Here is a 15061-nt window from a genome sequence, read left to right on the forward strand (position 1 = left end):
TGCCATTCTTTGCATGTGTACTTGGGGAGTGTTAGATTACATAGGATTGTACTGTGCATGTTCTGTTCTGTGGGATAGATCCAGAGTACGTTTCTTATACCACTTACCTGGCAATTACTACTCAGCGGGACTTCTCAGTACCCTTGTATATTGTTACTGAAATTACGGGGGGGGGGCACATCTTTAAAATTGTTAAATGTTACAAATATGCATAAATGTATTCTTTCGACTTGACAGCTCAGGGAGGTTACCTAGCTTTAAAAATCATATAAAATCAACTCCCTTGCCACTTTCCTTCATTCCACAGCCAATTTGCTTCATTGGCCAAGGACTTGGAAACCACTTGGTCCCCGCCATAATCCCTCAAGCGGGAGGTCACATACTCACAGGAAGGTACTCATAGGTGTCAATCGCTGGGCAAAGGCACTCCTCCGGACTTGCCCAGGTGGCAGACTATGCAAACCAAAGTTCTATTGTCCCTTTGTAGTAGGTGCTTAGAATGTACTTCCCAATACATATCCTGTATACGCCTGTTGGCCCAACACATTCCTCCTATGTTAATCATGTATAACCCTCCCCTTTTCTGATGTAGCAATGATGTAGCAAAGACGTAGTGATGATGCTTAATAAACTGTATGCTGGGATAAGATAGAAACTTTTAAAAGTCCTTGTCACCCCATCCTTGGGGTTCAAAATTCCTCTTTAAACCTGTTGCGCAATAAACTTTGGTCTACAGCTATTTGCTCCGGTTGGTGGCTGGACTCCTTCCTTTATTCCGCAGGGATCTGCCCGACCAGCTGGGTGACTGAGCAGTCTTGCTCCTAGATATGATTGCATTGTTACAATTTTGTGTGTGTGTGTACTGGTGGTGGTGTTAGGGTGTGTACATACATCCTGCTGGATTAAGAAATCTAGATGATTGCTTCCACACATTCAGCCTAATGGGGTGAAGAGGGCTCACAATTACAACTAAAACTATAGGGCAGTCCCCCAAACCCCTAGAGCCGATTTTGAGGGCACATGGGACTCTAAAGGAGAGCAGAGGTTCATCCCACTTGTACAAGAAGAGCTGGATGCAAAGCTTTTTATATTAAAACAACCACAATGGGGAGATTTTTTATTTTTATTTTACAGTGCTTTTTCTGTAGGACATTTAGAATCATAGAATCATAGAGTTGGAAGAGACCACAAGGGCCATCGAGTCCAACCCCCTGCCAAGCAATTTAGCAATTAGCAATTTCTGCTAATTATTTCAACAAAGCTTGGTTTTGCTTACAGATGAAATTGTTTGTGGATATCTTATTAATTTAGCGGACTACCTGGCACTTTACCTTAACCATCCATAAATTTTGTTGAGTTAAATTTGTTAAGTTAAATGTTCTTAACTTAAATCTCCCTTTACTTGTCATGAGTATTGTGCATAGTTCTTAGCAGGGCAGTGTTTCCTCCTTTTTAAATTATTGCAAAATATATGAGGAACAAATGTATGAAAATTTAAAATAACTATTGGGGGGGGGAGTTTTTGAGAGAGAGTAATACTTTTTGATGTCACATTATAGTTAGAGAAAGGTAACAGATTTTAGAGTATAGAAAGTAGCTCTAGAGACATTTAGATCACTGAGTACACACTCACCTTTTTTAGTACCACTATCACATCTGTGCAAATAGGTTTTTAAAACAGCAAAAACCTGAAAAATCAGGTTAGCAACAGGAAAAATTGAATGTGTTTAAACCGTGTTCGACTCTTTCGAAAAAAATAATTAGCTGGCCTAGTTTGAACGTTATATTACAATATGATTTAGTGTTGTATGCGTGAGAGTGTTCCCCTCCCCATTCCTTCTCAGAGGAAATATATGCACCCCCCTGGAAATTTTTATGAAATACAAAGTTAGCACGAAGTGTTCTGGTTGTATTGGGGTGGGGGGGCGTGATACTATGTCTCACCCAATTAACATAGTTCAATAAGTTTAAATGATATTTTCTCTTCATTGCTTTTAAATCGTTTTGGGTTGGTTTGCCCTGCTCACTTATTGTGACCTGCACTGCATTGCAGAGGGTTGGACTAGATGACCATCGAAGTCTCTTCCAACTGTACAATTCTATGATTCGATATTCCTCATTCTTTTCCAGATTTGACTGATTCTGTCCCCCGCTCCCCAACAAATTAGATTTAGGTTGCAATCCTGACTGGAAGTAAGCCGCTTTGAACATAGGACTTACTTCTGACTGATACACTCAGCAGGATCGTACTGCAAATCGTTCTGCAGAAAAAACATTGGAAATTTTCTCCGGCTTCAGCAATGAGGCAATTTTTTTTAAAAAAGGGAGATACAATAATTATTACAGGTGGTTCCGCCCCGCCCCCCTTCCGCACACTCAAAAGGTTCCTGATTCTTTGTAGTTGATCTTAGTAATAACCTTTCTGTTCTGGTTTTGTGGAAGTGCTATGGCTCTCATTTCTTTTATTATTATTATAAAACACACCTCCTTGAATTTGTACACCCCAGACATACAGAGTCAAAGGGACCTGTCTTCATATAGATGCATTGATGGTGTCAGTGAGATGGAACTCCCATAATTTCTTACATACAGTTATTTAGGCTTGGTGTATGTTAATTTCCCCGTCACCTAATCTTAATTTTTTTACCCCTATATCGTGAAACCATTTTTGGGGGAGTGCCTCGTTTCTTTCTTAAAAAAGAGGAAAATAACGCCCTATACTAATGACCATGATGATGACACAAGGCTTGAAGAAATTGAGGAATACAGTACTCAGGATTTGCAGGGCACTCCAGCATGCAGTGCCTTAGGTCTCCCGTGACCCTGCATTCCTCTTCAATTTAATCTTTCAGGGGAGGGCAAGAGATTTGCTGCGATTTGGCAGGGGATGCTCTCCCTCCTTAGCCTTCCTTTTTGGCTTGAGGTTGCGGGGTGGGGGGAGAGAGAGAAGAGAGTGAAGTAAGCAGCAGCAGCGAGGAGGAGCTGGCAGCCTATGCGTGTGTGGCTGTGTGTGTGTGTGAGAGAGAGAGAGAGAGAGAGAGAGGCGAGCGCCTTGGCCGCCCTGTTTCCTGGTGCTCTGCTCCCTGACCCCAGTGGCAGTCCTTACTCACTGCACTCCTCCGCTCTCTTCCTCCTTCTCTCCCCCTTCATTTCTCCCTCTCTCCCTCTTTCTCTTTCTCGCTCTCCAGCCCAGATCGCGGCTGCTCTCCTTCTCCCTTTTCTTCCTTCCTTCCCCTTTCCCTCCCTCCTTCCTTCCTTCCTTCCTCCTGCCTGCGTCCGCCTCTCTCCTTTCCACTCCGGGGACCCTCGGGGGTCGAAGGTGTCTGCCCTGCCTTGCACCAGCCGTCAACCTTTGGCAAAGCCTTTCCTCGCTCTTTCGCCCTCTCGCAACACAGCTCCGCGGCACCATCCGCCTCCTCCTCCTCCCCTCCTCCTCATGGATCGGCTCCTTCCCCAGCACTGAAGGCATCCCTAGGAACACACATCAACATCCAGGAAAAATAAAAAAAGAGGGAGAGAAGGTAAATCATCCGCCCCGAGCAGAGAGAAGGGGAGAGAGGGATCAGATGGAAGAAGAAGAAGGACCAAGAGAGAGAGAGAAAGGGGGAGCGAGAGGGAGAAAATTCCTAATAACAAAACACAAAGCCATGGGTTAGAGGTGCCTTGTCATGTACAAGTACAAGGGGATCAGAGAGGGCAAACAATAATCAGATTCAAACGGGCTGCTGATTTGCCACTCGCCAAAGCGATCGCGGGCAGAGAGCTGGATTGTTATGATTGTGATTTTATTCTAAATTGTTGTTTCAGAAGGAAGGCTAATTTCTGCGCGGGTGTCTGTTTCTCTTCCTCCTCTCTTTCTCTCTCCACCCCCCCTCAACCCCGGTGCTTCTAGTGCTCCCCACCTTTCTCCTCCTCCTCCTTCTGCCCCCCCCCCGCTTTTGCGTTAATTTCTTGTCTTGCGGAGTGGGGGGGGGGCAGCGGCTGGGGAATAGATTTGGCAGCGGAGATTAATTCGCTGGCTGTTTACTAGAGAGTCTCGGGTGATCGGGGTTATAATGTAAGAGCACGACCGGGGGAGGGTAGGCCAAAGGGAGCATTGTGCTGCGCGAGGGAGAGAGCGAGGCGAGGCGGCAGATCGAGGGAGTGAAATGCAAAGTACAGTTAGCGTGGAAAAACTGAAACGTGGGGCTGGCGGGGAGGAGGAAGGTGTGGGGACGGGGGGGGGGCACAGAAACGTGTTTGTCACACCACCCCCTTTGCCTTATTCTCTGCATTTTCTCACCCACCCACCCCTTCCCAAAGCAAAAGAAAATGAGAGGGGGAAAAAAAAGTAACGATTGCAAATGGGTTTCTTTACTATTCAAGAGCTGGAGTTTCCCCATGTCTCTTTCACATGCAAGGCAGCTACGTTTCTCTCTTTCTCTCCCCCTTCTCGCTTCACAACAGGCTTGGGAATCAATGACCCCCGAGGCCTAAGGGCACTTGGAAACCTTTCGACATTTTATTGGGGTGGGGTGAAAAAAGGGGGGGGGGAGGCTGGAAAGAAGAGAAATATGAAATCACCCACGAGTTGTAAATTTACCGCCCCACCCGGCTTGCTGCATGATTTTGTAGTTTTCCCTCTCCTCCCCCCCCCCCCGCCCAAAGCAACCCACCTCCTGCTAGGTATTGTAGTTTGAGTGCGAAATGTGAACGAGAAGAAGCGGTGTATCTTGTGCGGGGGGGGGGGGATTTTACAGCTATTGTAGAGAAAAGAGGATAAAAACTTTAACCATGCACTAAAAAAAAAAAGGGATGGGGGGGGCCGACAACAATGAAGCAGTTGTAAAAATGTGGAGCTTTCCGAGGGAGAGTTTGGATGCATTTGAGCTAGGTTATAATGCCAGCTTGAGTGGCAAGGGGGGGAGATCGGTTGGGATGAGTGACGTTGGGAAAAGGGGGGCGGGAGAGCCAGGATGGTGCGGTGTCAGAGCTATTGGCCGCTGATTGTGATCAATCATTCCGAGCACTGGGGAAAGAGGGAATGCGAGAGGCAGAGAGGAAGCAGACCCAACACGCAGCGTGGATTCAGAGGAGTGCTGTGCTGCCACCTCTCCGGGAGAGTTGCCCAGAGAAAAGGGGGGAGAAAGTGTGCCCAGCACCGCTTAGATGGGCACGGACTGACTGCCACGAGGAGGTAGTGTGTGCAAACTGGTACCTGGTTGTTGTTGTTTTTTTATTGTTCCTGTTTGCTGCTGTGCACCTTTGAACTGAAGGTGCCTTGGGAAATGGATCATTTCAACCGAGGGATGGAGTTTGTTCTAAGGATTTCATCTGTAAGAAGAAAGGGTCCACAAGGATTCTTTTCTCTCTTTCTCCATCTTTCTGTATGTGTGGCATCAGGTTTTTTATGAATGGAAAACAGGTTTGGTTTCATTTATCAGTCATGTGTTGGGGATAAGATTTTATCTTTCCAACATTCATTTGCTATGTAACTTTTATGCACCCCTCTTCAGAAAGGAAAAGAAAAGGAAAAAGCCTACCTGGAGATAGGAGCAGAATGGATAATGAGTTATAGTTAAATTAAAAATATATGCACTGTTTGCTGGAATGTTGAGTATAAATGGGGATCTTGTTCTGCCTTGTATATAGTTTGCAGTGATTGGATAAACTTATGCTAGAAGATGCTATAGGAAAATATTAAACAGACACCTACATGACTAACTTCTTGAAGACTTTATGGATTTAAATTCTTGAATTGTTACTTGGGCTGCAATGCTAAGAACACTTACCAGGGAGTAAGCTCCATTGAAAACAGTGGAATTTACTTCTGAGTAAATGATTGCACATTGAGTGTATAGTTTAATCAAAGCAAGAATAAGAAGGAAGTGTTAGCATCAGTATCTTATTTAACTCTTCCCCCTTATTTCTAATTCTTAAGGAATTTCCATACTTGCTTCAACTAAAGCCAGTCTATGGGAATTAATATTCCAAATGATGGAGTAAAATAGTGGGTTCTCTCTTCCCCAAATACAATTTGCACAGATGTAAAGAGAACAAATACTGAGTGTGATTATTAATTTTCTTTCATTTAATGTGCATGTTTATAACAATGTTATAAAATCTGGTGACCTGGTAATGCCAGAAATACTTGCCATTTTTTTATATTCTGAGACAAAAATGATTATATACCGTGCATATACCGTATTTTTTGCACCATAACACTCACCTTTTTCCTCCTAAAAAGTCTGGGGAAATGTCTGTGCGTGTTATGGAGGGAATGCCTACGGGTGGCATGACTACGGATTTTCCTCCTCTAAAAACTACGTGTGTGTTATGGTCGGGTGCGTGTTATAGAGTGAAAAATACGGTAAATGCCCTGCTTTTGTGTCTTTTATGGACTTCAAATCAAATCAGCAGATTCAATGCCTTTGTGACATTTATCCATTGTGGAAGCATACCAACTGCACAACCAGTGCTTACATTATTCACAGGCTGCCCCCTGAGTTTTTCAGGATTACATAATATAAGATGGCACTTTGCTAGTTCTTCTGTTGGCATAATTCTAGCATTAAAATTAGCAGTAAGTTGCTTAACAGTGTAGTCCCCCCCCCTTATTATTCCACCGTGGATGCACCATCTTCTTAATGACTGGTGTCAATGGGAAGGAAGAACTATAGTCCTCACAGGGAGGCTAATAAATTTGTTAGCGAAAGTTTTGAAGTACTTGGGTCCTGCCTTACATTTTCTTCAAAGAGCTCCTCATTAAAGCAGATCACAATCAGACACTTCTAATATGAAAGCTGTTTTGCACTGGAAAAGAATGAAAGGGAAATGAAACTAAGATCAGCCTGCTCAGACATAATATGTGACCTTTATTTACTAGTTTGATAGTCACTGATTGACACTTTAAAAGCCATTGGTGTAAATTTGCCACATTTTAATACAAGCAGACCCCCAGAATTAGAAATGTAATATTTTGCTTACTTTTATATTGGCTTGTGTGTGTTTTCTTTGTATACATACTTGAAAATTTAAATAAATATTTAATTTAAAAAAATCTTAGAGAAACTGAATGAGGATTTCTGTTTGCCTACCAATATTCTGCTTTGACTTTGAGTTAGCTCAATGTTTTTCTCATAGCTAAAGTTTTGAATATTGTACAACACATCATGGGTTGGGCTGTATACACTATTCTCCTCAGCAAGTTTGATTTCTTTCCCCTTGAGTTTTGTGGGCTACAGAATATAAAATACTGCCTTTTGGCTGCACTAAATCAATTAAAATATAGTTGCTTATCTTTAAAAGAAAACAACAACAGAAAAATAATGATATTGTGTTTATTAGTTATACTCAACAGAATCTGCTTTTGCGGGGAGGGAGTGGTTGGCCATGTCATTTCAATACTGCTACCTAAAACTAATGACTAAAACTCCTAACAATACAAAATGTGTTCTTTTTCCCCAATCCCTAAGCTCTCAGGGTTAACATTCTTTTTAATGACAGTCATTTCTCTAACAGGAAGATGTTTTCATTTGTATTTACTTTTCAGTGCAGTGCAATTATGCAGTTCCACACTGCACACTGTCTTCATAGTTAGTATCTCAAAAGAGAATTACAGTCTTCACAACAGAATTGCAATTGGAAGCAGGTGTTGTGTTTTACTGTTATGCAAAATAACAGTAAAATATAATTGTGGGGGAAATTAAGGAAACAGCTGCAAAGTTGGTATGGAAGCTCCTTCATTACAATTTGTAGGCAGTTATCTTACACTGCAAACTGGGCAAAGATTTGATGTAGCAAATTGTAGCGATTTTGTCCTCCATGCCTATATATATACATATATATAACCAGCGAATAATTTGAGACAAAGACCAAGAATACCCTCTGCGAAATATACTAAAGATTTTGGTCAAGATCCACATGATGGGGGTCTTAGATCTCTCCCTGCTTGCTTTTTCCGATATGCAAAATGAAGAAATACCCTGATTCTTGAAAAAGTAAGTTGTGTGGTTCCGTAACCTGCTTAACATATGGAAGCCTATGTAGGCCTGAGGTTGTAAAATAATAAAATAAATCGCCTATGGCAGGCCATCTGCTATTTGGAAGGCATTATGTGGAATTTTGTGCTGAACCAGGTTTTACAGTTCATATCTTAATACTGGTGCAATGTAGAGGCTCCAGATATTTGATTTTACATCTAGCAAGTCCTATTTTTATTTAGAAACAATGCAGCACCGCTATGTAGCAATCAGCTACATAGTACATATGTAGCATAGCTGATTGTAAATACAAAGGCTGGTTTTCTATACTTCTGTATCAATTTTAGGAAGCACCTAATTTATAGGAACAGCAAGTATATGAATCTAAGTGTTACCTTTTTTGGTATTCCTGAGAATGCACAACGATTTATCTGTTTGGATTTAAACATACCCTAGAAGGTGGATCATGACCAAAATCTGGGGGGGGGGGGGGACCTATCTTGAACCATTTCAGATCTTTTTGGTATTAAAATGTTAAGGGTGTGAATTACAAGTTTTGCTTTTCAAGTTTTTGTGCTCAGTCTGTTCGCCTTCAGTTTATCATGAGCACATACTTGAAGCTTGCGTAACTCCTTTTTTCTAATGGCAGGACGGGATTTAAACATTTGTGTCAATGGTAAGGAATGGAAGGAAGTCCATCAACCTCACCAGGGCATAACAGGGAAATTGGTGACTTAATGAAGGTGCTCAAAGAGTGCATTAGAAGAGCAGGGGTTTTTTAGGATGAAGACTTAATCAGAATTATTTTGAGAGATTTCAAATGCAGAAAGCAGTTTGACATAATGGAAGGATTAGAAGTGCTTCACAATTCTTCTTCCGGTGCCACAACAGTGAAGAGCCAACACAGCAGAAAAGGGTTATAGGGTTATTCCTTTAGCCCTTTATCATTGTATGCATCCTGTCTGCTTCCCTGTGTTCTAGTATAAATTCTTCAAGTGTGTGGGGGGGGGGGAGACTTTTCTGTTGGTGGAGCTTCCGCTGTAAATAAGAATCCTGATCTTCCAGAGTTCTTAGTTACCCTTCACAAGTAGAAAAGGCCCCAATGCAAAAGTTACACTAGAACATGGGAAAGCTCAAAGGATCTGTGTGAGGAGGAATACATTCAAGGGGCATATCCACAGCTCTTTCCTACTTGAGTTGCCCCTTTATGGCTGAAACATTCAAAAGGGCTAGCAGACATTTACTAATTTTTTGACCAGAATAATGATATTCCAGAAGGAATGAAGCAAATGGCTAGAAACATGTAGGTTGTGTTAAATAATGGAAGTGTATAACTCACAGTAATAAATTATAATTGATTTTGAACATAAAGAACTGTCCATTTCTGCTTTTTTATACATTTCTTTGGCTTAAATAATGAAAGGAAATTTAGGAATGACAGGGTATACAGAAATAGTAGAAAGACATCCCACCAGATGTCAAAGAGAACACCAACTACCAGACTTTTAGAAGACATCTGAAGGCAGCCCTGTTCAGAGAAGCTTTTAATGTTTGATGTATTAGAGTATTTTAATATTTCTTTTGGAAGCCGCCCAGAGTGGCTGGGGAAGCCCAGCCAGATGGGCAGGGTACAAATATATTATTATTATTATTATTATTATTATTATTATTATTATTATAAGCAATCTTTCTTCTGTAGCTCCTGGATTGGCTTGATGGATGGACCATCTCTAGGTCCATCTTCTCCAGTATTTTGTAACCATAAATGGGTTGCTAGATGCTTATGGATACTCATAACCATCACTATACCTTGGGTTTTTCTGCCTCTGTGTTTAGAGCTATACTGCCTCTGAATATACATGTTTTGTTTATTTATTTACTTCTATACAGCCCTTCATCTGAAGATCACAGGGCAGCTTACAATATAAAAACCCAAAAACGTACACTATAATAACAAACAATAACAATACACCCTCAGTTATCATGCATTAGTTACTCACTGCATTTAGAATGCATAATTTTGGCTAGCCTTAACCCCAGGACCAGTGAATATTTCTGGATGAGCTTGATTCTAGTATTGTAATATACCTCTTAACTACTTTTATGTTGTTCATAATATTATAAACTCCTTTCCTGTGAACATCAATAGTGTTTCTTTTTCCTAAACAAGAAAACTCTTATTCTCTTTAACCTTTTCTTGTCAAGAAACTGCTTGAACAACTTGATCGTTTTGGTTGTCCTTTTCTATACCTTTACCCAGTGTTTTTTTTTCTTTCTAAAAAAATGTTCACGGGTACTCTCATTTTCCTACTCATATTGAAATACTGCCCCTCAATGAGGCCAAACTTAAATTCACAAAATGTTTAGGGATATGCATCCCCCTCTGTCCCCCCAGGAAAAAAGCACTGCCTGTACCAGCTCCATCATGTCCTACTGAGAGTAAAATATCCCCTGTTGCTTGAGCATTGACCTTGTAAAATTTGGGACGTGGATATGTTGCAATGCTGCTACAATATCATTTTTAAATTTAAGAAATACAGTACTTATAAATGAATTGGTGAGTCTTTTTGTTTTGTTTCATGGAAATGTTAGATGACCTGTCTTTTATGGTGGGTTAGGAGAACCAACAAAACAACTGTATGCTTGTTTGGAGGAAGGGTGAGAGGGGAGGAGGGGTAGGAATGAGAGAATGTTGGACCAAAGGCGTTCAAGTTTGTGGGTTTAGAAAAATATCAGAAACTTTTACAGTTGCAATTACATTTCTTTGCATTTATGAAGAGGTGATGAAGAGGTGATGAAGATGAAGAGGAAATTTAAAGTAAAATTCCTCTGAGTCTTCTAAAATTCCTAAGATTACTGTGTGCAAGTGTAATCTGAGGGTGGTTTAACTGCCCAGAGTAGAAGTGTGATTGGAGGAGAACTCTTGCACATCTCTGTGTGTTTTGCAGGTTCTTGAGTTAGTCTCCAAATCTCTGGGTGCATGTCAGGGAAATGTCACGTTGGATCTAAGCCATTTCCCAGACCTTCCCTGGCACATCCTTGAACCTCCCCAGCTCACCCCTTATCATGTTCCTACTGAAGCTGGAGCGCCAACATTGGTTGGGCCACGGCTGTAGATGCTTCTGCAGTGGCATTGGCATTGAATCTCCATATCTGGTGGCAGAACTCTGTCTTCTTTGTTGGAGAGGGAGACTTGGTGCCAGTGTTGTCTTCCAGACGTCACAGAAATGCTGTCGTAAAGTACTTTAAGCATGGTGACAGCAGACCATGTGGGTATAACAAGTTGAACCTGAAACAATATGTTGCCCTGTGGACTGCTACTGTTCAGGGTTCCAGCAGCCAGCCATACCCTTTCCCAAGATACTCCATTATATTGTCCTTCACCAGCGGCTTTCCATACCCACTTCCCAGCAGTCAGCCAGCATTCCTTAAGGGGGTGTTTTTGGAAGTCTCCAACCTTTAGGGTTTTGTCTTTAAGATTTTTCTTTACTTCTGCCAACCAAGGAGTTTCCCCGGACGGGCTGATACCTCCCTTTTGTATGTGGATTGTGTCATTTCACGTACATTAAGATCTACACTCAGAGAATGAGTTTACACGCTAGTGTTATTAGGAATGGATCAATACATATTTCCATAGGAAACCATCACAGGCTAGGCTGAACTCAAAACCCTCATTAGAAATTGATCAATATCTCTGTATTGTTCTGTTTTTCCAGAAGTCTGCAGAGCTCATGAGGAGATATTTGGCTTCTGTCGTTGGCTGAAACACAATGCCCACTCCCATCTTTTGTTCTGGAAAGTTGTAAGTTGCTCATGTCTATAAAGAGAAAGGATGGCTCATGGAATTCCTTCACAAGGCAAAGTTACCATTTCTGTGGATGAATACAGCTCAAATCCAACCCAGGCGTTCACTCACTACAACATTAACCAGAGCAGGTTCCAGCCTCCCCATGTACACATGTAAGTATTATTGATTTTTGAACTTCATGTAGTGGAAGTTACAGATGGAAAACTTGTTCAGAATTAAGTGTCACCTTGCTGTTTTAGCAGGGTATGAAACAACCATATATTTTGCTGTAATTGAGTTCCATAATTTGCTTGCAATTATGCATACTTTCTGGAAGCCAAATCAAAGTTGGCATATATTTTGCACCTATTTTACAGTTTTCTAATTCCTGGTAGTGAAAATCAGGTCAACATATCAGAGTTGTGATGACTTTGTAATCACGAGAGTAGAAAAATAAGAATTTGGGCTTCTTTTTACTTGTTGATAGTCTTCTAACATTTATTGTGATAGCGTTTTCAAAAAACAAAAAGGGGAGAGTTGAAATGTTAGCCTATAGGATGTATAAATTGTGATCTGGAAGTTCATGTTGCCTACCCCTGGACTGATGGTGAGTGTGGAATTATTAGAGTTATGGCAATCCATGTTATGAACTAGGTGACAACAACAAAAAAATCCAAAATTTGTTGCATGGTTTATTGGACAGAATAGTGTTCAAAGAGCTCCAGATGTCAGAGGCTTGGTAAAACTCAGCACAGTTTTGTATGTGAGCTGCAGGCCTAGTAACAGACTTGTAGCTTTATTGATTTCACTGGAACTTGCCAGAGGGGCATATTTCTTGAAAATGTGAACACCCTTCCCCCACCCTTTGCACTCAGCTGCGAAATAGGCCTAATTGGGACTAATTGTCTCCTGATCACTGAATCCTTTGTCCTCCTTGTTGTAAGGGGAACGTGTGCCGCATGCTGCATTCCTCTTACAACAAGGAAGACAAAGGATTTCAAGACTGCTGAACTATTAGTCCCAAGAAATACAAATACTGCATTAAAATAATGTTTATAGCCTGAGCTTAAACCAACAAAGGCAGAGCAAAAGGTTCCCTGCTCAGCCTGCTATGTTTTGGTATTGTGGCTTGTGAGATCACACTGACAACAGAAGGACTTGTGTAGGCACAGTTTGTGTGTGTGCATGTGTACACTCACATGTTTTAAGACCTAAGTGAAGACTTAAAACTCCAGATTTCCTTCCTATTGTCTAGTGATGTCCGATCTTTAAAAGGAGCAATTTTTACATAAGCTCCTTTTTCCCTAATGGTTTGAAGGACAAGTTAAATTATAAAACAAAAGAGGCACCTCTTGACCTCATGTTGACCAAAGGCGAGTCAGGTCTTTTATTCATTGCATAGTGAGAATTCGAAAGCGTTGGAAGAGAGATACTTCCGAAGAGATTAGATGTTTCTTCAATAACTGATAAGGGGGCAAAGTTTTGTTTTTTTAAAAAAATTCCCTCAATTCCTGTTGCCCTGAGTGAGGTGTGCCAGCCTTTGAGCTATGCAGAACTCTTTGTTAATGAGAATGGAAAGTTAGCTTTTTTTTTCAACCATAGAGAAAAGGACAAAAGTTAAATGCCAATGCAAATATATTAATCACTTTCAAAAAGCAGCCTTGATTATGCACCAGATAAACATGTAGTTAGAGTTGTAACCTGGCAGGGCTCTTGTTCCCCCTTTCACCCCCCAAAAGAAGACAACCTTCTCATGTTGTATTGCAATAAACTCTAAAAGCTGTGTAAATTTTAAATGCTGTTTGATGTGGGGTATATGTGTTTGATGGGGGCGTGGTTAGAGAATACAGTTTTTTAAAAAGAAGCCAAACCCCCTCATCATGGTTTCCCTTCTGCATGATTGAATAGGCTTGTGCAATGATGAAATAAGCAGGAAAGAATTCCAGAGCGTTGTTTTGAAAACCGCTTTTAGCTGATTGTTGTATCTGATCGTAGGTGCATTTGCTGTACAGAAATGGACAATACAGCTATTCAACATATTTTATAGTGACTTTGTATTTGTAAAGTCATTAAATATAAACATGTGATTTTGGGAACATGCAGCTGTTTTAGGCCATCATTTCTGAAACTGGAAAGCTTTAGCTGAAATCTTTAGCTGTTGTAACAAAGATAATTTACTTTAAGAGATTATTAATAATTCCTTCTGATACAGGGTGTTATGTGAAATGCAGATTCACACTGTTGATTGATTATTGCATTCCTTTCTCAGACCCAGCTACACCATTTGTTCTATATATAGTTAAGCTGTCCTGATCAATGCTGTGGATTGGGAAATTTTCTAAAGAAAATTTATAATCCTGAAAGGCTGAAGCTCAGTCTAGTTTGAGTGTCTAGGATTCTACTGTTTAACTACAAAAATAATAATAATAAAAAAAATGGAATGAGATCACCTTTCCTCTGACCAAATATTTATTGGAAATTATCTTGATGCAGCATTTTGAGCAATTTATTTTAGACTACAGAACATTGCTTCAAGTTAGTATAAGTAATCCATATGCAGTATTATGAAGTTGACACATAGTACACCAGGTTTGTCCTATGATTTCTGTGGGTCTGTTCTAGGAAAAGTGGCTAATGAATGCACAACACACAGGCAATTTCCATTAAAGGTTCAAAACCAGATGCTTTGGTTCTTATGGTTGCCTGAAGGATCACTAGCCTTGTGTTCTGATCCAGTGTCTTTCCTTGCCCATTTATGTATTTCAACTTCCAGCTACTTCAATCCTGAGGTGTGTACTGACTATTTGGTACAGTGATGCTTTTTACTTTCATGAAGATGTATGTACTATAGCCATGTCAGTTGGTGTTGGCTGAGTTTTTCTGGAACTCAAAGCATGTTAGATATTTTTCTGCTGCAGCCCTCCTAACTCTTCTAAACAGCACTCCTTTCCTCCGTGGAGTTCTGGTTAAATGCTTTGCAAAGCTAAGCACACAAAGATAAATTACATACTTTGCAAGGTAAATGCGTAACTGGAACGCCATGAGGGAGATACTGTGTTGAGTCGAGTGAGGAATTCAGTTGTTAAAAAAAAAGATGGTGGTGAAAGAGTTAAACATCCATTTTCCCCTGCTTTCTGTGCAAAATAATTCCACTCTAAAGCTGTTTCTGGTTGTTGTTTTTTTTTGTAAGACTGTCAGAGCTTTATTAGATGAGTTTGCAAGTAATGTGTAGCTTTTATGTCTACGTCCAGCACCACATTGCAAAATGTTTTCTTAGTTCCCTGACTATAGTGAAGTTGGGAGATAGCACAGT

At 40.7% G+C, this 15061-nt stretch overlaps 1 protein-coding gene and 1 long non-coding RNA gene across 4 annotated transcripts in view; one reads left to right on the forward strand and one right to left on the reverse strand.

Annotated features, from left to right (window-relative positions):
• The first annotated feature begins 2979 nt into the window (after nucleotides 1-2979).
• MPPED2 (metallophosphoesterase domain containing 2) overlaps nucleotides 2980-15061 on the forward strand; it is a 121380-nt gene continuing 109298 nt past the window's right edge. The window contains exons 1-2 of one of the 3 annotated variants that reach the window (XM_083441789.1): nucleotides 2980-3521; nucleotides 11678-11921. In XM_083441789.1, the coding sequence (XP_083297915.1) occupies nucleotides 11794-11921 (128 nt within the window). In that variant the 5' untranslated portion in view covers nucleotides 2980-3521; nucleotides 11678-11793. Of the gene's footprint in view, nucleotides 3522-3886; nucleotides 4058-4985; nucleotides 5177-11677; nucleotides 11922-15061 lie in introns of those variants that run through there. The other 2 variants (XM_083441791.1, XM_083441790.1) reach the window with 2 other exon arrangements.
• The window catches only part of LOC310682362, a 599763-nt gene continuing 590337 nt past the window's right edge, over nucleotides 5636-15061 (reverse strand). Inside the window, exon 3 of the long non-coding RNA XR_014513885.1 lies at nucleotides 5636-5650. This is a non-coding gene — a long non-coding RNA (uncharacterized lncRNA). The remainder of the gene's footprint in view (nucleotides 5651-15061) is intronic.

This window comes from Podarcis tiliguerta (assembly GCF_965153285.1).
Source record: "Podarcis tiliguerta genome assembly, chromosome: 1".
Classification (NCBI taxonomy): Eukaryota; Metazoa; Chordata; class Lepidosauria; order Squamata; family Lacertidae; genus Podarcis; species Podarcis tiliguerta.